Source organism: Prionailurus bengalensis, chromosome A3, assembly GCF_016509475.1.
Source record: "Prionailurus bengalensis isolate Pbe53 chromosome A3, Fcat_Pben_1.1_paternal_pri, whole genome shotgun sequence".
Lineage (NCBI taxonomy): Eukaryota > Metazoa > Chordata > Mammalia > Carnivora > Felidae > Prionailurus > Prionailurus bengalensis.
The window spans coordinates 85,661,252-85,687,109 of record NC_057354.1 but is presented as its reverse complement, the minus strand read 5'-3'; the positions used below and the strand labels follow the sequence as shown (position 1 = coordinate 85,687,109).

The window sequence follows — 25,858 nt, the reverse complement described above, 5'->3', positions numbered from 1 at the left end:
TAAACTGTGGCCTCCTCTAAAGCAGGGGATGCATTTTTATTCATCTTTGTAAAGCCTGTTCCCATTGTAGTATCTCTCATAGAATATAAGTGTAAGTGGTGGATAGGTAAATAGACACTTTGCTTGCTGGCTTGGGAAGCCAGCAGAGGTGCAGCTGGGTTAGTTATATTTATTGTATAGGTCTGTGGAGGTATTTGAAAGTCCTATGCTTAAGTGCATTAGCACGGTGGGGAAGCTACTGAAGGATACTATTGATTCTGAAAGTTACAGGACTTCTTTTATGCTTCAAGAGTTTTTTTGTGTATCTGAGTAAATTATCAGTTGGATGTGAGTATGTTATTTCATTTGTTAAATGGTAAGTAGACTTTTCCATAAATAAAGGAGACTCAATTTATAAGTAGTGTTTTTGTTTACGTAAGTTGATTTACCATAACATTTTTGTACTAAATGTATTCTAGAACAGCTGATAAACTGATACTCCCGTTCTAGATCTTTGATTTCTTAATTTAGCGAACTTCTGTGTTTGCCCACTGCATATATCAAACATAGCGTTAGGGACAAAAATGAAGGAAAAAATACATAGCTTTAAAGATTCCATAGCATAGATTGAGTCAGGCACGTGGAGGAAAAAATGATGATACAATACAATTGTGTGTGTATGTGTATGTATATGCACACACACACAGGTTTCAGTAGAGCTATTATAAGGTGCTAGATTTCTTCTGGTCACTGTGCTTGTCCAGTTTGAATTTGACATGTAGCAGCTATTTGGACATTTTATTCTGGTCATATTACTCCTAGAATAAAGTTGTATAATGTCAGACAATTAAGTACTGAAAGAAGACTGTCGTCATTTTGTTGTTATGTTGATTTCAGTGAATTTTATTTGATGTTGTGGAACATAATATGGTGTGGTGGAACACTGTTGAGATATAAATTGGAAGACCTCTAATGGAGTATGCTGAATTTACACACACACACACACACACACACACACACACACACACACTATTTGTAAAGTGGCCACAAGACTGACTAAAGTTCTTGTGGGTACTGAGTAAGATAATTATTAAGGTGCTTGATAAAGTGCAAAATACTGTTTAAAGTTTAAAAAATCAAACTACTAAAGGGTGGCTCAGTTGGTTAAGTGTCTGACTTCCGCTCAGGTCATGATCTCATGGTTTGTGAGCTTGAGCCCCACAGCTCAGAGCCTGGAGGCTGCTTCAGATTTTGTGTCTCCCTCTCTCTGCCCCTTCTCCACCTATACTCTGTCTCTTTCTCTCTCTCTCTCACAAATAAACATCAAAAAAGTGTAAAAGAAAAATCAAACTACTAAAAACTAGTCTGTAGTATTCTTAGCAGATCTGGGTTTCATAATCACTTCATTCTGATTTCTGTGCAGCCTCTGTCCATTAAGAGTGTTGGGTATAAGTAACAGAATACCCACCCAACTAAATGTGTCCCAAATAATAAGGAATGCACTAATTCACAAAATGAGAAGCCCAGAATCAGAGTTAACAGAGTGGTTCAGCAGTTCATCCAGTTTCATCAGGGACATAGGTCAAGATCACATTAAAGGTCCACTTGTCCAAAGAGGACCGCCACAATTTCATATACCAGCATATGCCTGAAGGAAAAAAAAGCAGGGAGCACTTTCTCAAGTGTCCCTTTTTATTAGGTTCCAAGTCTCATTACAGATTTTTTCTTAAGTTCCATTGTATTTTCCAGGTTTCTTACATACCAAAAAAAGACCTTTGTGCCTTTTGACCACCTTCCTTCAAGGCAGATCTTATAAATTGTCCCTAGCTTACCATCCATCACTAGGCCTTATGTAATAAAAACAAGCTCAGTATTTTATTTGGTGCTCTGAACAGAAGTCACTGATTACTGATGGGATTGTAGGCAGTGAAATTATATCTGGTTTCTGATGTTAATACTGTATTTCTTCCCTCACCAATACATGGCTATAACCCTGTGTTGTCAGCCTCTTCACAAAAGTATTTTTTGTACCTAGGTTACCCTAATCAAAATTCTGCTTCCTTACCAAGGATATCACTTGCCTTGCGCAGCAGCCGCCTCAAGTGAAGGAACAAGTTGGAAAACTTCCAGTAAAAGACCAGACAGTAAATATTTTAGGCTTTGTGGGCGCCATACAGTCTTTTGCAACTACTAAACTGCCATTGTAGCTTGAAGCAGCTATAGATAATACACAACAAATGAGCATGGCTGTGTTGCAAAAAAAAAAAAACCTTAGTATACAAACACAGGTGGCGAATTCTTTCTAAAAATGCAAACATCAAAAGAAAAATAAATTGAACATCATAAAAGTTAACTCTCATGCTTCAAAGAACATCAAGGAAATGAAAAGACGACGCACTGAATGGGATAAATTTTTACAATTCATAGACTAATAAGAGACTTCTGTTTAGAATATATAAAGAAGTCTTACAATTCAACAATAAAAAACCCAGCTAAAAAGTGAGCAAAGGATTTGAGCAGACATTTCTCCAGAGAAGATAAACACATGTCCAATAAGCACATGAGAAGATGCTCTATATCACTAGAGAAATGCAAATCAAAACCAAAAAGAGATACCACTTCATACCCACTAAGCATGGCTATAATCAGAAAGACCAGATAAGTGTTGGTGAGGATACGGAGAAATCAAAATCCTCATAACATTGCTGGTGGGGATGTAAGTGTTGTAGCTGCTTTATAAAACATTTCTATAACATATTAAACATAGAGTTGTTATATAACCTCGTAATTCCATACCCAAGTATCCACAAGAAATGAAAGAAAAAACTTGTATATGAATTTTTATACAGTATTATTCATAATGGCCAAAAAAAAAAAAAATGGAAACAGGCCACATGTACACAGATTAAATAAATTGTGGTATATCCATATAATATTATTGGCAGTAAAAATGAAGTATTGATTCTTGCTGTATTACATGAATGAACCTTGAAAATATTCTAAGTAAAAGAAGCCAGTTATGGAATACATACTGTATGGTTGCATTTATATGTGGTATTCAGAATGGGAAAGTATGTAAAAACAGAAGGTAGATTAGTAGGATGAGTCAGGGAGATGGGGAGTGACTGTCAGTGGATATGGGCATTCTTTTTAGTGTGAGGAATTTGTGGTAATGGCTGCACAACTCTACGAAAAACCATCCACTTCAGGTGGGTGAATTGTATGGAATGTGAATTATATTTCATTATAAAGCTATTTATTTTAGAGTGTGCGAGTAGGGGAGAGGGGCAGAGGGAGGGAGAGAGAATCTTAAGCAGACCCCATGCTTAGCGCAGAGCCCAACACGGGGCTTGATCCCACGACACTGGGATCATGACCTGAGCTGAAATCAAGAGTTGGACACTTCACCGACTCACCCACCAAGGGGTCCCTAAAGCTATTATGTTAAAAAACCAAACCCATAAAAGCTATGGTAATCAGAACAGAATGGTATTGGCATAAAAACAAACACCTAGATCAGTGGAACAGAATATAGATCCCAGAAATAACCTACACATATATATGGTCAGTTAATTTATGACAAAGGAACAAAGACTACACATTGAGAAGAGGATGGTCTGGTCTCTTCAGTAAATGATGTTTAGAAAACTGGACAGGCACATGCAAAAGCGTGAAACTGGACCACTATCTTACACTATATACAAAAATCAATTCAAAATGGATTAAAGACTTAAATGTAAAACCATAAAACTGGAAGAGAACTTAGCTCCTGGACATCTGTCTTGGTGATGATTTTTTGGATTTGACAGCAAAAGCAAAGGCAACAAAAGACAAAGTGAACAAGTGGGACTGTCACACTAAAAAGCTCATGCACGGCAAAGGAAACTGTCAACAAAATGAAAAGGAAACCTACTGACTGGGAAAAATATTAATAAATCATATATCTGATAAAGGGATATTATCCACAATATATAAAGAACCCTACAACTTCATAGCAAAATGACAGTCCAATTTAAAAAATAGGCAGAGGATCTCTATAGACATTTTTCCAAAGAAGACATGCAGGTGGAAAACAGGTACATGAAAAGATGCTTAGCATCACTAATCATCAGGGAAATGCAAATTAAAACCACAGTGGGATATTACTTCACACCTGTTAGAATGGCTGTTACTAAAAAGCCAAATAATAAGTTTTGATGTGGAGGATGTGGAGGAAAGAGAACACTTGTGCACTATTGGTGTTAAGTTGGTGCAGCCACTATAGAAAACAGCATGGAGGTTCCTCAAAAAATTAAAAATAGAACTGTATGAGCCAGCAGTTCCACTTCTGGGCACTTATCTGAAGGAAATGAAAACACTAACTCTGAAAGATGTATGTACACTCATGTTCATTGTAACATTTACGGTAGCCAAGACATAAAGCAACCTAAGCATCTATTAATGGATGGATGGATGAATGGATAAGAAACTATGGTGTGTGTGTGTGTGTGTGTGTGTGTGTGTGTGTAGGGTGGAATATCACTGTCATAAAAAAAGGAATCCATCTGCAACAATGTGGATTGGGGGCAATATGCTAAGTGAAATAAGATAAAGAAAATTACTGTATGATCTCACCTGTGGAATCTTAAAAACAAAACCAAAAACTGAATTCATGGATACAGAGAATAGATTGGTAGTTGCCAGAGGCAAGAGATGGTGGATGAAATAGGTGAAGGTGGTCAAAATATACAAACTTTAGTTATAAAGTAAGTCATGAGATCTACAGCATGGCAACTATCGTTAATAATACCGTACTGCATATTTGAAAGTTGTTACGAGAGTACATCTTAAAAGTTCTCATCACAAGAGGGGTGCCTGGATTGCTCAGTCGGTTAAGTGTCTGACTCTTGATTTCCGCTCAGGTCATGATCTCACAGTTTGTGGGATTGAGTCCCATGTTGGGCTCTGTGCTGACAGCCTGGAGCCTGCTTGGGACTCTCCCTTTTTCTCTGTCCTTCCTCTGCTTGTGTGTGTGCATGTGCGCCCTCTCTCTCTCTCTCAGATAAACATTAAAAAAAAAAGTTCTCATCACAAAAAAAATTTTGTGACTGTCTATGGTGATTGATGTTAACTAGACTTACTATGGTGATCATTTCACAATATATACAAATACCAAATCATGTTGTACACCTGAAACTAGTATATGTCAGTGATGCTTCAATTAAAAAAAAAAAAAAGATAATCACTGAAAAAACCAAACCAAACCCCTAGAGGTGGTAGGCCTGATATGCTTGGGGCCATAGTTTGGCAACCCCCTAATAGATTATTACTTCTTAATTCTCACGCAGAGTCATTTCCTTCTATCTGACTGTGTTTTCCTTTATCTCTTTTCATTGCTGCCATCTAACATCTTCCTGGATACTCCAGTTTTTCATTCACAATTTAGTATCTATGTCACATTTTCCCTCTAGGATCCCCCATTCCTTAATTGTTTATGCACATCTTGCTTTAGTCTTCCTTGACCTTTCGTTTTACTAACTTATACTTTGAACTGCTTACTTTCACACTAGTTAGGGTAGTTGGTCTCTTACCATCATCCAGAACTGTGCTACTACTGGGGTTATATTTCCTCTGTTCTGAGATTATTTTCTTAATTATAATTACTGAAAATGCTATGCATACAGAGTTTTCTATTTTGTTTTAGGATTATGTATGTTTTTAAATTAAAATATAATACCAAATTATTGTTCCAAGTTGTTGGATGGTTTCTGTGTAATAAAGTGTTTTATATTTTCCATTGCCATACTATTCTCCTCAGCTGTCTCCACCTGTCTCACACCCTATTATTGTCTCGTTTTTGTGATTGAGACTATGTTAGATATATGAACAACACATTTTAAATTGCTTTGTCAGTGTAAGTTGGCAGTGACTAGCCACTTGAACCTAAGTTTTCCAAGATGAGAGGAAAACGGTTTCAGTAACTTACAGCTTCTCTTATATAGAGAGGATATAGCTTTATCATATATTGGTGAGAATACTATGGGAATTATGTTAGTGTGAGTTCAAATTTGGTCTCTGTCACTACCAGTTTTGTGACCTTGTGCAAGTTGCTTAACCTTGACATCCCTATTTACCAAGAAGATTGTTTGGAGGATAAATGAGATAAATGTATGTAAAGTCTCTAAAAGAGTGCCCAGCACATAAATGTTATTTCTTTTTTTTTGTATTCAGTAAACTTTTCTTTTTTGCATCCATATTTATATTTACAAAGCTAACTTGTAAAGATTACTTTCTAGATCTGTCAGCTTTTGCCTTTAAAAAAAGCCCATGAGAAGTTGACAAAGTAACATTTATTGTTTTGCATGTTTTGTTTGAACTAAGGTAGTTTTTTCTTTTAAGTTTATTTTGAGAGGGGTGGGGGAGAGAGAGAGAACAACAGGGAGGGGCAGAGAGAGAGGGAGAGAGAGACTCTCATGCAGGCTCCCTGCTGTCAGCACAGAGCCCAGTGCAGGGCTCAAACCCATGAACCATGAGATCATGACCTGGGGCCAAAACCAAATGCCTAACTGACTGAGCCACCTAGCAGGAGCCCCGGAACCAAGGTAGTTATTTAAAAATTTAAGTTAGTGCATCTGAACTTAGTCTGAGATATTAGGACTTTATATAAAGAATTGTTTTAATTTGATGGAAATAATGTTATTGTTATAAGTAAAACCAGATGAAAAGAGCCAGCAGGGTTTTTGCAAACCTAGACTTTCAGAGAGGTCTCTGCTTTAATAAAGCTTTTGTTGTGTCTTGCTACTTGAGAAGTATCTTACACCTTTGGGAATGAAATCTTATTCTTAAATCCTTCCTTTTATTAATTGCTTACAGTGTATTAAATACTGGAAGATATCATTCTTAACTTTTTGGACATACACTCCTGTAAAAATTTTGGGTTGGCATAAAGATGATTAATTGGTGAACGGACTGTGTTTAAAGTTCATATGACAGTTGTTTGGAACTTAATACATTTTCCAAAGAAATAACAAAAATGGATGTACCTAATAAAGGTTTACAACAGAAGCATATTTCAGTGATAATTCAAAAATATTTATTAAGTATTTTCTATGTGTCATGCACTGAAGAATAACTGTAATGAAAAACAAAACACAGTAAGAATACAATCCATTGAACAAATTTGTGGGATGTAGCTAAAGCAGTGCTGAGAAGGAAACTTAACAGCGCTAAATGCACATTTCAGAAAAAAAAAAGTCTCAGTAATCGTGAACTCCCATCTCAAGAACCTGAAAAAAGATAAAAAACAGCAAAATCTACCCAAAGCAAAGAAGGGGGAAATAAAGATAAAAGCAGAAATCAGTGAAATTGAAGACAAAAACAGAGAAAATGAATGAAATCAAGAGTTGGGTCTTCAGAAAGATCAATAAATTGATAAACCTCTACAAGATGGGAGGAATAAAAGAGGAAACAAATTCTCAGTATCAGGAATGAAGTGGAGGGTATCACAATAGACCCTTCAGACCTGGCAAAGATCATATGGATATACTATGAACAACTCACATATAAATTTGACAACTTTGATGTAATGGACCGTTCCTTTAAAAATACAAACCACTACCGTTCACCCAATATGAAATAGATGATTTGAGTAGCCCCCATTACCTTGATACCTGCCCCCAAAAGTACAAACACTGTCAACTTTCCCATATTAATGTATATGTAAAAATTTTAACAGAATGTAAGCAAATAGAGTTAGTTAAGCAGAATGGAAAGAAAATTGTATACTATAACCAAGTATGAGCTCACTGCAGGGATGCACAACTGGTTCACTATTTGAAACTCAGTATAAATAATCTGTATGAACAACTAAAGAAAACTCACATGACCACATAATTTGATGGAAAAGGCATTTAATAAAATTCAGGACCCATTCATGGTTTCTTTAAAAAAAATAAAAATACATATGTGGAAGAACTAACTCAGTTGGTTATGGAATATCTATAAAAACCTATAGGAGGGGGGCGCCTGGGTTGCTCAGTCAGTTCAGCGGCTGACTTCAGCTCAGGTCATGATCTTGCGGTTTGTGGGTCCAAGCCCCGTGTTGGGCTCTGTGCTGACAGCTCAGAGCCTGGAGCCTTCTTCAGATTCTGTGTCTCCCTCTCTCTCTGCCTGTCCCCTTCTCGTACTCTGTCTCTCTCTCAAAAATAAATAAGATTAAAAAAAAAAAAAATCAAACCTATAGGTAACATTATACTTAATGGCAAAGACTGAATGCTTTTCCCATGAGATCAGTAACAAGGCAAATATCTGCTCTCACCACTCTTTAAACGTAGTGATGAAAGCTCTACCTGGAATAAGGGAAGAAAAAAATAAAGGTATACAGATTGGAAAGGAGGAAAATCTCCCTATTTGCAGATGACATGATTGTCTACATAGGAAATCCTGGGAAATCTACAAACAAAAAACTAGAACTAATGAGTTCAACAAGTTTGTAGGATATAAGGTAAACATACAGAAATCATGGTTAATTGTAGGAGAGAAAAATAGGATTGGTTAGGTTAGCTATTAGGTAAATTTTAAACTGCAAAATAAAATAATAGGTATCACTATTTCAGGCCCCAATATGCAGTAGGATCTTTAAAATAGTTAACATTATGTACCTTCAATCATTTACTAGGTGAAGTTATAGAGTAAAATTTTGGAGTATTTATCAGGCTAGAAAATTTTAGGGTTTTGTTTTTCTCCTAAAATAATTTGACAAGGTCAGATGTTACTAACTTCTGTTGGAAAACTGGTCACTTTAACAGTGGTATACTGTATTAACGAACATTTCTGTCATACAATAGCATCATAACTAATTTTTATAGAGTATCTACAAAATCCCTGTTGCCAGATTTGTTGCTATAACTAAGGTCATGTTTGATTTGTATTGCTAACAGCATCTGCTGTTTTTGAGATTTATTGCCTTTTCTTATACTGTCTGTTGTACTGGCTTACAAAAGAACATAATATAAAGTTAAGCATACTCTGTTTGGGAAACTTTTGTCTTCTGGACCAGCAGGATGCTTCAAGGTGTTTCTTGACATTCCATGTCTGCCTTCTCTCTCCCTATCTCCCTCCCTCTCCTTCTCTCTTCCATATTTAAGTATGTCTAGCATCTTCATTAGTAGTCAAAAAACAATATACCTAGGAGGATCCCTTGAAATCATCTAGTTGAACTTTTTAAAATAACTTTATTTTTATCTTTTAAGTTTATTTAGAGAGCGAGTGTGTGTGCACGCAGAGGTGGGGGAGGACAGAGAGAGAGAGAGAGAGATTCCCAAACAGGTTCTGCGCTGTCAGCTCAGAGCCTGATGCGAGGCTCGAACTCACGAAACTATCGTGACCTGAGCCAAGATCTAAAGTCAAACACTTAACCAACTGAGCCACCAAGGTGCCCCCAAACTTCCCTATTTCCTGAATGGAAAAGTCAGGTCTAGAGAAAGGGGTACTTGTGAACTCAGCCTGATAGAGACAAGAGATTGGTCCCTGGAAGTCTATGATCTTTTCACTTCCTTTCAGCCAAATTGATCTATCCACAGTTTGAACCCCTTGTTGTATACTTCTGAGAGTAAGAAATAATCTGTCCTCAAACAAGTATTAAGATGGTTAGTGATTTTACTTTAGAAACTGATTTCTTTATAATAATTATATTAACTGTGGGAAGTTGGCAAACTTTGTCTTTCAGCAGATGAAGACTTTTGGACTCTCACTTTTTCTTATTTAGTATTTTTCAAATTTACCATATTGTAGTTATCAATTTTGATACACATTAAATCAGGAATAGGAATATTTCTGGCAAAGAAATGAAAGTATTTTTGGATCTCTTTTATTTCATTTTGTTTAGAGTTACTTTGATCTTGAAGTGTCTAGATGTAAGAGAATAAAAATAAATTTTATGAATGCATACTGTAAATTTTAGACTATTTTCAAAGGGCTGCTGTTAGAATATGTAGACATTTATCTTTAGTAGACTTTAAGAGGTGACAACATTGTCTTATTTGGTTATAGGCTCTTCTTGGGAACTATAAATATTACTTAAGTATTAGAGTACTGCTTGCTTATTGGACATCCAAGTGCTTAGTAGATACTTATGAGGGTGAGTATCAAGGGAAGCAAAAATCTAAAGTTCTTTAATAACTGGACGTTTAAGAATTTATTGAATAATATACCCTTTAACTATTTTCGTTCGTTTTGTTTGTTTTTTGTGTTTATTTATTTTGAGAGAGAGAGAAGAGTGTGTGAGCAGGGGAGGGGCAGAGAGAGAGAAAATCCCAAGCAGGCTTCATGCTGTCAGCACAGAGTCCGATGTGTGGCTCAGGGCTTGATCTCATGAACCATGAGATAATGACCTGAACCACAATCAAGAGTTGGATGCTTAACTGATTGAGCCACCCAGGTGCCCCAAACATGTTCTTTAATATGTTGATGCTTAACATGCCACTTAAACCAGGTTCCTAAAGGCTATCTGGATTTTTACATGCACCTATAAAATACTTCCTTGCATAAATTTAGGACAGTGTTAAAATTGGCAAGGGATATCAAAGGATAATGAAAACAATTGCTGCCTTCATGGAGTTTAAGATCTAAGAAGGGGAGTAAGTAAAGGATGAAAGAATTAGAAGGACTATAATTAGACTGTGTTAGAATTAAAATTACTATAAGCTTCTGGTTTCTCATTGAAAATTAATCTAAAAATATTAATTTGCTGCCTTGAAATGAGTATGTTATATAAACAAAAATCCATATAGTTCTTGAATTATATGAGAGGAAACTATTACTATTTTAAAAGAAAGTGATGATATATATATATTACACATATATATATTACATATATATATATATTTTAAGTTATTTTGAGAGAGAGGGAAAGAGAGTGAGTGGAGGAGGGGCAGAGAGAGAAGGAGAGAGAATCTCAACCAGGCCCTGCACTGCCAGGGTATAGGAGTCTAATGTGGGGCTAAACTCAGGAACTGTGACATCATGACCTGAGCTAAAACCAAGAGTCAGATGCTTAACCAACTGAGCCACCCAGGCACCCTGAGATGTTTATATTTCTAACTAGAGACTTGAATCTATGAGTTATAAAGCAATTCCATTATACTTGAGATCAGTTTTATTGAGGTATAACTTACATATAGTAAAATTAACCAATTTCAGGCATACAGTTAATATGTCTTGACAGATGTATAGTTTTGTAAGCACTTCCACAATCAAGATGTAGAACATTTCTTGTCACTCTAAAATGTTACCTGATACCCTCTTAAATCCTAGCAACCCCTGATCTTTTGGTAACTATAGTTTGCCTTTTCTATTACTTATAAATGGAATCATGCAGTATGTAATGTTTTGTATCTGGCTTCTTTCACTTAGCTTACTGGTTTTGAAATTGATTTATTTTGTTGTGTGTATCAGTAGTCTTTTCCTGTTCACTACCCAGTAGTACTCCATTGTCTGGATACACCACAGTTTATCCATTTGATGGTTGGTGGACATTTAGATTGTTTCTTGTTTGGACTGTTAACAGAGCTTCTGTGGATATATTTGTACAAATCTTTATGTGGACATGTTTTTATTTCTGAATGTTATGTTAAACTTACTATTAAGAATCTGTCAGGGGCACCTGGGTGGCTCAGTCGGCTAAGCATCCGACTCTTGGTTTCCACTCAGGTCATGATCTTAACAGTTTGTGAGTTTGAGCCGCACATCAGGCTCCCTGCTGACAGGGCAGAGCCTATTTGGGATTCTCTCTCTCTCCCTCTCCCTCTCTCTCCCTCTCTCTCTCTGCCCCTCTTCCTCTTGCTCTCTCTCTCTCTCTCTCTCTCTCTCTCAAAAATAAATACACTTAAAAAATTATTAAAGAATCCATCAAATTGTTTTCCAAAATGTGTTATTCTGCATAAAAATTTCAGTTCTCTATCTTCACCAACACTTGTCATGTCAACATTTTTACTTTTAGCTACATATACTGTATACGTCTGGGTGTTGATTCTATTGCTGTGTTACAAATAACCGTAAATTTAGTGGCTTAAACAGCACTTAACCGTAATGCTAGTTTAACATGGGGTCTCTCTTCAGGGAATCACAAGGCTGAAATCCAGGTGTCAGCCAGAGTGAGTTCTTGTCTGGAGGTTCTGGGGAAGATTCTGTTTCTGAGGTCATTTATGTTGTTGGTAGAATTCAGTTTCTTGCTCTTGTAGGATTGAGCTCTCTGCTCCTTGGTTTACTGTCCACTAGAGGCTACTCTTAGCCCTTACAAGCTGCCTGCATTCAGTGGCATGGGGCTCACTCCCTAGTCTTGAATTCTCATGGTTTGAATCTCTGACTTCCCCTTTTTGCTTTTATTTTATTTTATAAAAAATTTTTTTTTAAATGTTTATTTATTTTTGAGAGAGACAGAATGCGAGTGGGTTAGGGGCAGAGAGAGAGGGAGACACAGAATCCGAAGCAGACTCCAGGCTCCGAGCTGTCAGCCCAGAACCTGACACAGGGCTTGAACTCACGAGCTGTGAGATCATGACCTGAGCCGAAGTCGGACGCCAAGAACTGAGCCACCCAGGCGCCCCTCCCCTTTTTGCTTTTAAAAGGCTCTTATGATTAGAACAGACCCACCTGAATAGTCTTATCTTATGGTCAACTAATTTGGAATCTTAATTACATATACAAAATCCCTTTGAGCCAATACCTAGATTAGTATTTGAATAACTGAGAAAAGATGTTTGTATACCTAGGGCTGGGAATTTCAGAGGGCCATCTTAGAATTCTGCATAGCACATAACCATTTGTTCTACATTTTCGGCAACATTTTATATGTCAAGTTTTTAAATTTTAGGCACATATATACTAGTTGCAAGTATTGTATGTAATTGTAGTTTTAATTTTGCATTTCTCTGATGTCTAATATGAAACATATTTTGATGTGCATATTTGCTGTGTCTGTATCTTTTGTTATAAAATGTCTACTCAGGCACCTGCACAGTTAAGCATTTGATTCTTGATTTCTGCTCAGGTCATGATTTCACAGTCATGAGATCGAGCAACCCATGTTGGCTGTGTGCTGGGCATGGAGCCTGCTTAAGATTCACTCTCTTCCACTCCACTCCCTCTGTCCTTCCCCCACTCGCCCTCTCTCTCTAAAATAAAATAGAGTAGAAGAGAATAAAATAAAATAAAAATCTACTCTTTTGTCTTTTCCTTTTTAAAATATTGATACCCATTTGTTTTAGCATCATTTGTTGGAAAGGATTTCTTCCCACTGAATTACCTGGACACTTTTGCCAAAAACTTAACCTTTGTGTGTGTGTGTATGTGTGTGTGTGTTCTCCATTTTATTCTGTTCCATTTATCTTTTTATCTAGTCTTACACCAATATCATTCTATTGACGATTCTAGCTTTATAATAATTCTTTAAGTCAGATAGTGTAACTCCTTCAGCGTTGTTCTTTTTCAGATTGTTTGGCTACTTAGATCTGTATGGAAATGCATTTGATTTTTGTATACACCTTGTATTGTGTGGCTTTGTTTCATTCATTTATTAGTTCTGAAAGTCTTTTGTAGTTTATTATTTGTGTACATACACAGTCATGTTATCTGCAAGTAAAAGCAGTTTACTTTTCTCTTTCCAATCTGTATGCCTTTTATTTCTTCTCTCTTGCCTTATTGCATTGGTGCAGATACCTTTATCTTGTTCCTGATCTTAGGGAGAAGGCATTTAGTCGTTCACCATATTAAGTATGTTAGCTTAGGCTTTTTGTAGATAGGCTTAATAGATCGAAGATCTTTGCTGGATTGTGGTTCTTATGGGTGTTGAAATGTGTCACATGCTTTTGTTTATATATGTTGATGATCATATGGTGTTTTTTATTTTTTAGTCTGTTAGTGTAGTGAATCACACTGATTTTGAATGTTAAACGAAGCTTGCATCGCTGGGATTTTCCTCAGTTGGTCATGAATTTTATTCTCTTTAAAATTTTTTCTGGGGGCGCCTGAGTGGCTCATTCAGTTAAGCCTTTGACTTCTGCTCAGGTCATGATCTCATGGTTCGTGGGCTTGACCCCTGTGTCAGGCTCTGTGCTGACAGCTGAGCCTGGAGCCTGCTTCGGATTCTGTGTCTCCCTCTGTCTTTGTCCTTCCCCCGCTCATGCTCTGTCTCTGTCTCTCTCTCTCAAAAATTAATAAATATTAAAAATTTTTTTTTCTGGATTTACTCAGATGTTGTTAATGATTTTTGTATCCACTGTCGTGAAGAAGTATGGGAGTATAGTTTTCTTTTTTATAATGTAATGTTATTCTCTGATTTTGGTACGAAGGTAACACTGGCGTCATTAAATGAGTTTAAGAACTATTCCTTCCTTCTGCTTTTTGAAAGAATTTGTGTAGGGTTGGCATGTTTTTGTACTTGGAATATATGATTGAACTGAGCAGTGAAGCAATCCGGGTCTGTAGTTTTCTTTGTAAGAAACTTTTAAACTCAAATTCAGTGTATTTTAAGAGCTGTAGAGCTGTTCAGCATTTCTTTTTTCTCTTGAGCCAGTTTTGTCATATGGGCCTTCAAGAAACTTGTCTATTTATCTTAGTTATAAAATTTTTTTTTTATAGTATTGCTTAGAAAATTCCTTTATTTTTCTTTTAATGTCTGTAGGATTTGTATTGATTTGCCTGAGGGATTACTTATTGACCTTTTCCAAAAAAGTTTTTGTCTATCGATTTTTCTTTGCCCATTTCTATTTTATTAATTTCTCATTTTTTTTCTTTCTTTAGGTTTAACTTCTTCTTTTTCTAGCTTTTTACTTTGGGAACAGATCATTATGTTTTGGACTTTCTCTTGTAACGGCATTTTCCTCAAAACACTGCTTAACCTGTATCTTACAAGTTCTGATGGGTTCTGTTTTCATTCTATCCAAAGCATTTTCTGATTTCTCTTTGTCATTTCCTCTGTGACTCCTGGGTTATTAGAATTGTGCTTTGTTTCCAAATATTTGATTATTCCCAAATACCTTTCTAGTTTAATTATATCATAATGGAAGAATATGTCTGTATGATTTTAGGCCTTTCAATTTATTGATACTTTTTTTTGAGGCTCAGAATAATGGCTTTGTGAATGTTCCATGTTCATTAGAAAAGAATATTCTGCTGGTTTAGGACATGTTGGTTGATCATGTGTGTTCAAATCTTCTATAACTTTATTTTTTTGTTCTATTTGCTTTCTTTCAGTTACTGTGAGAGAAATATTAAAATCTCCAAAATGATTGACTGTTTTCCTTTCCATTCTTTAATTAGTACTTGCTTTCATTTATTTTGAAGCTGTGTTAACTGTGAGTGTGTGTGTGTGTGTGTGTGTGTGTGTGTGTGTAGACCTAATTACAGTATGGGAGGCTCGGGGGTTCCCCACACATCCGCACAATTTCTGGACATTAGTTAGATGTCCTACAATTCAGTTCTGACACTGTCTACCTAGACATAGCATTTGATTCTACAGGTGAAGGGCTCAGTCCTGCAAGACTGCCTCTGTCTCTCTCCTTCAGATGCCAGTTAACAGATCTAGATTGTCTCCTGGGGTTCTGACCAACCTGGTATAGTTGGAAGGATAAAATGACCCCCGTTTTGGGTTTGATTAATTTGCTAGAGTGACTCATAGGACTCAGGGAAACACTTTATTTACTAAATCACAGTTTATTATAAGGATATAACTTAGGAATGGCCAAATGGAAGGGACACATGAGGCAAGATACATAGGAAAGGGTGTGCCCTCTCCAGGTGCTCCACTCTCCCTGCATCTTTTCGTGTTCACCAACTTGGAAGTTCTCTGAACCCTGTCCTTTTGGGTTTTTATGATGGCTTAGTTACATAACTACAGTTGATTAAATCATTGATCTTTGGTGATTAATTCATCCTGTAGCCCCCACTCCCCAAAGGTCAGAGGGTAGTGGGGCTAAAATTACAGCCTTCTAATCATATAATTGGTTCTCCTGGCAACCAGACAGTCCCTATCTTTAGGTGCTCTCTCACAGTCCCCTCCTTAACATAAGACATCTTTATAGTTCTCACTTAAATTCTGAGGGTTTTAGAATCTCTATGCTAGAAACAAAACTAAATACATTTTTTTATTGTAAATCACAATAGACTTAGTATCATTACATCTTCCTAATGAATCCATTCTTTTAAGAAGCATACAGTGGCTAGTAACAATGGAAAATGCAGAATCCAGAACAAGTAATACATTATCAGGGATAGAGAGGGCTATATAATGATCTTTATGATACTGTTGTATTTATCTTTTTATTAAAAAACAGTTGCTGGGCTCCTGGGTGACTCATTCGGTTTGGCATTTGACTTTGGCACAGGTCATGATCTCGCGGTTCACGAGTTTAAGCCCCGTGTGGGCTCTGTGTTGATAGCTCAGAGCCTGGAGCCTGCTTCGGATTCTGTGTCTCCTGCTCTCTCTGCCCCTTGCCCACTCACTTTCTCTCTCTCTCTCAAAAATAAACATTAAAAAAATTTTTTTTAAATTAAAACAGTTGCTGTAGGGTTTTTAATACACATTTTTTTTAATGTTTATTTATTTTGAGAGAGCAGAGGAGAGGCGGGGGCAATGAGACAGGGAGAGCGAGAAGCCCACGCAGGCTCCATGCTGTCAGTGCAGAGCCTTACACAGGCTCATACTCATGAACTGTGAGATCATGACCTGAGCTGAAATCAAGAGTCAGACGTCAGCCCAACCAACTGAGCCACTTAGGGCGCCCCTATAATATACATCTTTAACATTATGCTCTACTTTCAAATAACATTGTAATGTTTCCCTCATAGTGCAAGATCTTGACAACATACATCATTCCTCTCTCTCATATTTGTGCTGCTGTTGTCACACATTCTACTTCTATGTACATGTTAATATACCCCACAATACATTGTTACTATGTTTGTGTTAAGTAAGTTAATTATATTTTAAAGATATTTAAAAATGAGAAAAAAGTCTTTTATATTTACATACAAATATACCTTTTTTTTTTTTTTTAAAGTTTATGTATTATTGAGAGAGAGTGCGAGCAGGGGAGGGGCAGAGAGAGAGAGAGGGAGACACAGAATCCTAAGCAGGCTCCAGGCTCCGAGCTGTCAGCACAGAGCCCCATGTGAGGCTTGAACCCACAGACTGTGAGATCATGACCCGAGCAGAAGTCAGACATTTAACTGACTGAGCCACTCAGGCGCCCCACAAATTTATCTTTTTGGTGATCTTCATTTCCTGGTCTAGAATCAGATTTCCATTTAGTACAATTTTTCTTATGCCTGAAGAATATTCTTATGACGTTTCTTGTACTACACATGCATTGGAGCTTAATTCTTTCAGTTTTTGGTTATCTGGGGAAAACATTTTCCTTGATACTTGAAAGATTTTTTTACCAGGCACAAGACTGTTCAGGTTGAGGTTGAAGTAACCTTTTGGATATGTAGATTTTAAGTTTAGGAGACAGATGAGGCATTCAGTATTGGTGGAAAAGCACTGAAGGGCTCTAGCTGGGCTGGTCCTTGGGTCTTGTGGATGTTGGCTAGCTGGGAATCATGTGGATAGAGGATTGATGGTATTATTTATAAAGAAGTGATAACGCTGTGAAGGTTGGTGGGAGAAATAAGGACTGGGTTTCAGAGTCGTCCTTGAAACTACCATATAACTCTTTTGCTCTCACTTTTTTTTTTTCTAAGTTTTATTTATTTAAGTAATCCTTGTACCAAATGTGGGGCTCGAACTCTTAACCCCTAGATCAAGAGTTGCATGCTCCTCTGACTGAGCCAGCCAGGTGCCCCATGCCCTCACTTCTAAGACAATTATAACATTAATCATTATCATAAAACACACACACACACAACTCAGAATGACAATTCAAAGTGTCATTATACTCTTTTGAGAATGTTTCAAGAAACATACTTTAAGGTAGAGTGAGATTTTTTTTAAAGCATATATAAAATTTTAGGTATGAAATACGTATGTGAGGCAGTAAAAGATAGGAATCATTAGAGTCTTAAAATCAAGTAAGAGGCAGAATAAGCAAAACTCTATCTCTGTTCATTACTAATGGTCAGGTTTTATTAATGTTTGCTATTTCTTCTTAAGTATTTTCTTAATGTTTATTTTTGAGAGCGAAAGAGAGACAGAGTATGAACTGGGTAGGGCAGAGGGAGACACAGAATCTGAAGTAGATTCCAGACTCTGAGCTTTCCATGCAGAGCCTGATGCGGGGCTTGAACTCACAAACCATGAGATCATGACCTGAGCTGAAGTCAGAGGCTTAACTGACTGAGCCACCCAGATGCCGCTGTTTATCATTTTCTTCTACCTTTAATATATATTTGATATTAAAATATTTTATCAACATTTTATATGCTTTATTGAAAGTTGACAAGTGCAGCTGTTAAATACAGTGACACCTTACAACTGTGTAGAGAACATGCACAGAAACAAATGCGTATAACTACTATACAGGTAATATGCAGAAACCCCTACTGGGAGATCCATTTCATTAGCTAGAATGGATCATTTTTCAAAGTATTCAACCAGCTCAATCAAAAGACTTCAGCGAACAGGAATTTACTTCAAGATATTCAGCAACTAGAAGAGTTCAGATTACACAAAGTGACTGACGATGCCAGATTCTTAAAATTTCTTCAGGTGTAGTTTTCTTCATGTAGCATTTTTTCTGTAGATCTCTGTATAAAAGACAATTCACACCTCTTCAGACATCTAGATTTCAATCTGTACAACATAAATAGTAGTTACAGCCCTCTATTGTACAAAATAGTTCCACTACATACACAAATATACAATAAGCAAAACAACCTTCATGGTAAGATAGCCTGGGTCCCAGCTACCTGTCACCATTTCAAAGAATTTTGTGTCATCTACTGTTTTAGAAAGAGGCACAGTACTATCGTTTTATGGATTTTTGGTGACAGTCGTCAGTTTGTATGATGAACTATGTTTCCCCTCATCTTAGGTGAGACTATGTGTCAGTCTTTACTCTGACCTCCCTTTCAAGTTCCTCATGGGGAAGAGGAGAGAGGAAAGCCCACTGGAGCCCCACTGCTTCTAACCCCATGGAGTATACTACCTGCAAGCAGGAGAGAACTCTTGCGAGCAGGGATGGGGAGCAGGGAAGGGATGATGGAAAGGCACACAGCTCCTCAGCATGAATGGAACCACTTCTCACATATCTGCCAAGCTGCATGAAGTCCCAGTATATCCATGCTAATTATCTGATTAACCTTTAATTCACCCAACTAAGAAATTTCTTCAAGCCAAAAGCACATGAGTGTTTAATACTGGAAAACAGACACAATGGCATAGGTCAGCTTCACTTCTCTTGTGCAGTGAGCAATGAAATGGGTGACTGTAGAGGTGGATGGATTCCCCCTTGTATATCTTCTCTGGTCTGTTCAGTTCAGACAGCAGCGGCCAGTTCTTCAGGGGCATGGGAGGCTATGCGGTTGGTCCTGAGCCCTGGAACGCTGGCTGGGCTGGGGGCTGTGTGGTCACAGGGCGGGAGCCAGTCTGCAGCTGGGCCTGAATCTGGGCAAGCTGCTCAGGACTGGCCAGTGTCTTCAGCAGATTGTTTTCCTGCTCCAGGAAATTTTTCTCTATTAGTTCTTTGATTTGCTTTTTAAGGGTTTCCACTTCCTCTCTAACCACATAACATCAGATGGCTTTTCACCAGATCCATAGCTTGCTCGATTTTGTTGTCAATAGCTACCACACTTGCACCCAAGGAGCTATTGTCAAGTCTCACAGAAGTGTTTTCAGTCTCCAGCAAGGATGACAAGAAAGAAATTGAAAAATGTCTCAGTTGGTGAACTCCTAGATCCATCACCACTGGTCTACACCATTGGGATTTCATGCAATTGCAGCCACAAACAGCCTCACGGGAAAAAGGAATACCAGCAGCCTTGTTTGAGCTAGATAAAAATCTTCTAGCTTTTTGCAGCCCAGGGAGAAACAGAAAACAGCAGCCCTGGTTTAAAGAAACCCAGCTTCTGGGGCTTGTTGATCCCAGGAAGATGTTGATCCCACTGCTGTGTGGAGAAGCCTCCGAGGTCTACTGCCGGGCTCCACTAAGGCTTTTCAATATTAAAATATTTTTAATGTTTATTTTTTATTTTTTTAACGTTTTATTTATTTTTGAGACAGGGAGAGACAGAGCATGAACAGGGGAGGGTCAGAGAGAGGGAGACACAGAATCTGAAACAGGCTCCAGACTCTGAGCTGTCAGCACAGAGCCCGACACAGGGCTCGAACTCATGGACCGCGAGATCATGACGTGAGCTGAAGTCAGCCGCTTAACCGACTGAGCCACCCAGGCGCCCCTAATGTTTATTTTTTAAAGAGGGGGAGAGAGCACATGCTCAAGTGGGGGAGAGACAGAGAGAGAGGGAGACAGAGAATCTGAAGCGGGCTCCAGGCTCTGAGCTGTCAGCACAGAGCCCGATATGGGTCTTGAACCCATGAACTGTGAGATCATGACCTGAGCTGAAGTTGGACACTTAACCTACTGAGCCACCCAGGCGCCTCAATATATATTTGATATTTAAAGTAACCTTAAATTAACCAGTTCTGGAAAATTGCAGTTATCTGCTATAATTTTCAAGGAAAAAACTAACTAATGATTGGTAGCATGCATAAGAATTGAAGATGCTAGCTAATTTACAGGATAACCTTTCTTAGACTTCAAATTTACATAGTGTAAGATAACTTTTTAGGAGTTTAAAAACTAGTGAGCCAGACTAGAATGTTCTTTTCAGACTGTATTCAATAACTTCACAGGCTATTGTAAGTATATTCATATATTAATCCTATTGCACATGTTGCTAGATAGGGTCAAGATTAGGTAAATGGAATATAGGATGTGTAGTACTCTGATTTTATAACTGAACTTTAAAAATTCAGTTTACATAGGGGCGCCTGGGTGGCGCAGTCGGTTAAGCGTCCGACTTCAGCCAGGTCACGATCTCGCGGTCCGTGAGTTCGAGCCCCGCGTCAGGCTCTGGGCTGATGGCTCGGAGCCTGGAGCCTGTTTCCGATTCTGTGTCTCCCTCTCTCTCTGCCCCTCCCCCGTTCATGCTCTGTCTCTCTCTGTCCCAAAAAAAAAAAAAAAAAAAAAAAAAATTCAGTTTACATTAATTTAAATTCTGTAGACTTTAAGAGGATTTTCATTGTTTTTATCTCACATGAGTCTGTTTTACTAGAAGTTTTTACTGTTTTAGATTTAGAACTGGTTTCATCACTGATCAAATGATGTGATCATCCACCAGGTACTTTGACCTCCCTAGGGTCAGTTCATTAAGAATTGTTAAATGTGGGCTTTTGACTGGGTCTGTAGTTTTTCTAGAGCTCTTTTTTCCTTAAATAAATTCACATGGAATCCTGGATAGTAAATAGATGGTTGGTTTTATATATTTTATAAGTTAGGAGTTCAGATAAATTATATCAACTTGGAATTTACCCATGAGATAAGACTTTTCAAAAGAAAAATTTGAATTGGCTGCCTTACATTGGACCCATCTTCCTATTAATATTTGTTTTATTTTAGTTGCGTGGCATATAGAAGATAGTAGGTATAAATGCAAATAGTTTTTTTTTTTTCTTTTTTTTCTTTTTAACAGCTTTACAGTCTCAGGAAACTCTTCATTTAAATATATGTGGCAGGAGAAACTATTCTGACTTTTGTCCCAAAATGAATTTACTCAGCAAGACAAAACATTGACAGTCTCCTGTGTTTTATTTTTTTTTTCAACGTTTTATTTTATTTTTGGGACAGAGAGACAGAGCATGAACGGGGGAGGGTCAGAGAGAGAGGGAGACACAGAATCGGAAACAGGCTCCAGGCTCCGAGCCATCAGCCCAGAGCCTGACGCGGGGCTCGAACTCACGGACCGTGAGATCGTGACCTGGCTGAAGTCGGACGCTTAACCGACTGCGCCACCCAGGCGCCCCATCTCCTGTGTTTTAAAATTATACAATCCATATGTTTAGGGCATTAAAAATATTTAAAGTAAATTTTAGGGGCGCCTGGGTGGCGCAGTCGGTTAAGCCTCCGACTTCAGCCAGGTCACGATCTCGCGGTCCGGGTCATGATCTCGGGGTCCGTGAGTTTGAGTCCCGCGTCAGGCTCTGGGCTGATGGCTCGGAGCCTGGAGCCTGTTTCCGATTCTGTGTCTCCCTCTCTCTCTGCCCCTCCCCCGTTCATGCTCTGTCTCTCTCTGTCCCAAAAATAAATAAAAATGTTGGAAAAAAAATAAAAAAAAATATTTAAAGTAAATTTTAGTCAAGGGTTTGTATAAGTCATAATGTCAGGGACCCAACTCAGGCCTGTTGTGATTTGAGAGCTCTTTATATCCTATTTTATGATTTTTTTCTTATCAAAAAATGATAATTTATAGACCTAGATACATTGGTTTTTGGCTTATTTCCCTATGTTTGTGACTTAGAATATTTAAACCTTTTAAAGACATTTGTACCAATTTTGTGACTAATTATTATTTATTTCTTTCTCCAGGGAAATGAGGCAAGTTATCCTTTGGAAATGTGCTCACACTGTAAGTCACATATTCTTGTTATCAAGAATTTCTTTTATTTACACATCTCTCTCTCTATATGTATATATCATACAACTCTGTATATCTACATAGTAAAGTTATCCCTTAACTATTTAAAATGAGTAATGAATTTGACTTTGTCTTTTAAAGTTATCAGAGCAGGGAACTGTTTTTGTTTTTTTTTAATAGAGCTGCTCTTTATTATCTGTATTGTGCTGTAGTTACAAATCAGCCCTCAGATCTCAGTGGCGTAACCCAACAGAAGGTTTTCAGATTAACAAAGTTTCAGGTAAACAGTTAATTTACTTATCCTTTGGTTACATAAAATAAAGTGTGTTGAAGGCAAAACTTCGATAGACCAAATAGCTATTGCCAAAGATGTTTCTCAGAGGAGTGAAGAGTATAAGAAGTGTGGGGTGGTCTGGTTGTTTCTGAGTGTACTGGAGAATGTAAAGAAAGAAAATGACAGTTTTTGAAATTCTTGATTTAAGGATCAGAGCACTAGGGAGCTTATATAAAAATCATAAAGTCTCTTGTATGGAAGAGCAGTGATTGGGAAAGGGAGAGATCTTTAGAATTGGAATAGGGACCACTGGTAAGTTCAGATGGCATCACGAGGTCCCAGGATACCCAAACAGTTCTGAACCTTCCTTGCCATTTCTATTAGATGTAACTGGTCCTTCCCCATTTGGAGACATTATCTTGCAATGAAGTGTCGCTTGGTTTGTTTGTCACTTTCCCAGTTGCCCTTTGTTTCATTAGTCTCCTTTCTTTTCCCAAAACCTGTGTTAATTTCATTCTCTTCAACACCTTTGCTTGCTTATGCGCTCTGGGTAGAATGCTGTTCTATCAGCTCTTTATTTGACGTTGTTGTCATTCAACTGTCAGCATAAATGTCACCCCTTTGGAGATGTTTTTTCTCTCTCTGCTTAGATTCTCTGTCATGAATAGTACCCCATTTATTTTCTTTGTAGCATTTATAATAAGCTGAAATTATTTATCATTCCATCTTACATTTTGTAACTTCTATAATTTGTTTTTAAATGCTTATTCATTTGAGAGAGAGCATGTGAGCAGGGGAGAGGCAGACAGAGGGAGAGAGAATCCCATGCAGGCGTTGAGCTTGTCAGTACACAGCCCAACACAGGGTTCGGTCCCATGAGCTGCAAGATCACAACCTGAGCATACACTGTTGACAAATAATGCATACACTGTTAAAGCTGCCCCTTTCAGTTTTATCTTCAGAACTTAGTAGTAAGTCTTCTTTCTTACTACTTCATCTATGCTTTGATGAAACTGTTGAGCCATGTCATTGAAGATCTGTAGTTGTCAGTGATTGTGTAACCAGCTATGAATCTATCTGGGTTCTTCTACCCAGTTTATAGCTTTTTTTTCTCTGTTCCCTATTTGGTTCACTAGAATAAAATGTGCTTTTATAATATTTTATACATGATTTGGATGATTTCCCCAAAATGAACTTGTCTACACTGAAACCACCACTTTTCTCCCATCCACATATTGTAGTAAATTTTTTTGGTCACTTAAAAAACTTCTTTAGGTTTTTTTTTTTATGTTTATTTTTGAGAGAGAGACAGAGACAGAGCACAAGGGGGGGAGGAGCAGAGAGAGAGGGAGACACAGAATCTGAAGCAGGCTCCAGGCTCTGACTGTCAGCCCAGGACCCAGTGCGAGGCTCAAACTCAAAACAAACAGTGAGATCGTGACCTGAGCCAAAGTTGGACACTCAACTGACTGAGCTACCCAGGAGCCCCTAAAAAAATTTTTTTTAACATTTGTTTATTTTTGAGAGAGAGACAGAGACACAGAATTGGAAGCAGGCTCCAAGCTCTGAGTTGTCAGTGCAGAGCCTGATGCAGGGCTTGAACTCGGGAATCGTGAGGTCATGACCTGAGCCAAAGTCGGACTCCCAACCGACTGAGACACCTAGGCACCCCTGAAAAACTTCTTTATATTATTGGAAGAGGTTAGTGTTATCTGTGAATAACTACCATTATAGATAAGAATGTTAAAACTCATTTTTTTTTTTAATTTATTTATTCTTGAGAGAGAGAGTGTGGATGAGCCCGGGAGTGGCAGAGGGGGAGAGAGAGACTCCCATGCAGGATCTGTACTGTCAGTGGGGAGCTAGACTCAAGGCTCGAACTCCTATGAGATCATGACCTGAGCCAAAATCAGGAGTCGGATTTTCACTGACTGAACTACCCAGGTGCCTCTGTTAAAAACTAATTCTTGAGGCACTTCACTATTTATATGTCCCTGTTCAGGTTAAATAATGTCTTGCCTTCTCACCTCTTCAAGACTCACCTTAATTCTGTGTTCTTGATGGGTTCTTATGTAATTGTCTCAGGCTTGAGTGGTCTCAGCTCTTCAGGTAGTTACTGTCTGTTTTGTTCCTTTAGTATTTACCTTAAAAAAGGTAAGAAGATTCAGGGCGCCTGGGTAGGTCAGTCAGTTGAGCGTCCAACTTCAGTTCAGGCCATGATTTCAGAGTTCGTGGGCTTGAGCCCCACATTGGGCTCTGTGCTGACAGCTCAGAGCCTTGGAACCTGCTTCGAATTCTGTGTCTCTCTCTCTCCACTCCTCCCCCACTCATGTTCTGTGTGTCTCTCTCAAAAATGAATAAACATTTAAAAAATTAAAAGTAAGAAGATGGTAAATTATATTCTGTAAGGTACTGTCTTCAGCCTTGTGATATACCGACCGATAAAGTAAGCACCCACAAAGTACTTACATTCTGGCTATTGGGTAAAATTATTACAGTACAAGTAAACCATTATGAAAAATAAAAATTCTAAGGGAAAATTACTGTTGGTTACAGAAGTTAAGAGCTTTGTGGATGGGGTGATGAAATTGGTTTTGAAAGCTACATAAGATTCGAATGCTGATTAATTCTTTACCTGTCTGGTCCTGTTTGTCTTTTTCAGTCTCCTTAAATTTCATCCAGGTCTTCAACATTCTATCCAAATCCCTTGCATAATCCTTTCCAGTACTCTGCTTTTAATCAATGCCTTGTCTCCTGAGTCTTAAGAAAACTGAAAACATTTTAAGTGTTAGCCTCCTCATGCCCCTCCATCTTCTACCTCTCCCTGCCAGTTTTCTCAGTGCCAGTCATGCTTAACTGACTCCTTCTGTCAGTGTCAGTTTGGATTATACCCCCTTATTCAAGGTCAGCCTCCTTCCTTGTGCTTTTAACCTCATCCACTCTCATCTCTAGGACCTTATTTTGTTTCTCTGTCTTTTCCTATATATCTTAAGTTTT

At 37.8% G+C, this 25,858-nt stretch overlaps 1 protein-coding gene and 1 pseudogene across 1 annotated transcript in view; one reads left to right on the top strand and one right to left on the bottom strand.

Annotated features, from left to right (window-relative positions):
* The window catches only part of PPP3R1 (protein phosphatase 3 regulatory subunit B, alpha), a 66,814-nt gene that overhangs the window by 12,070 nt on the left and 28,886 nt on the right, over window positions 1-25,858 (top strand). The window contains exon 2 of the mRNA XM_043603537.1: window positions 22,539-22,578. Within this exon, the coding sequence (XP_043459472.1) occupies window positions 22,539-22,578 (40 nt within the window). The remainder of the gene's footprint in view (window positions 1-22,538; window positions 22,579-25,858) is intronic.
* LOC122496934 lies at window positions 18,363-19,886 on the bottom strand (annotated as a pseudogene).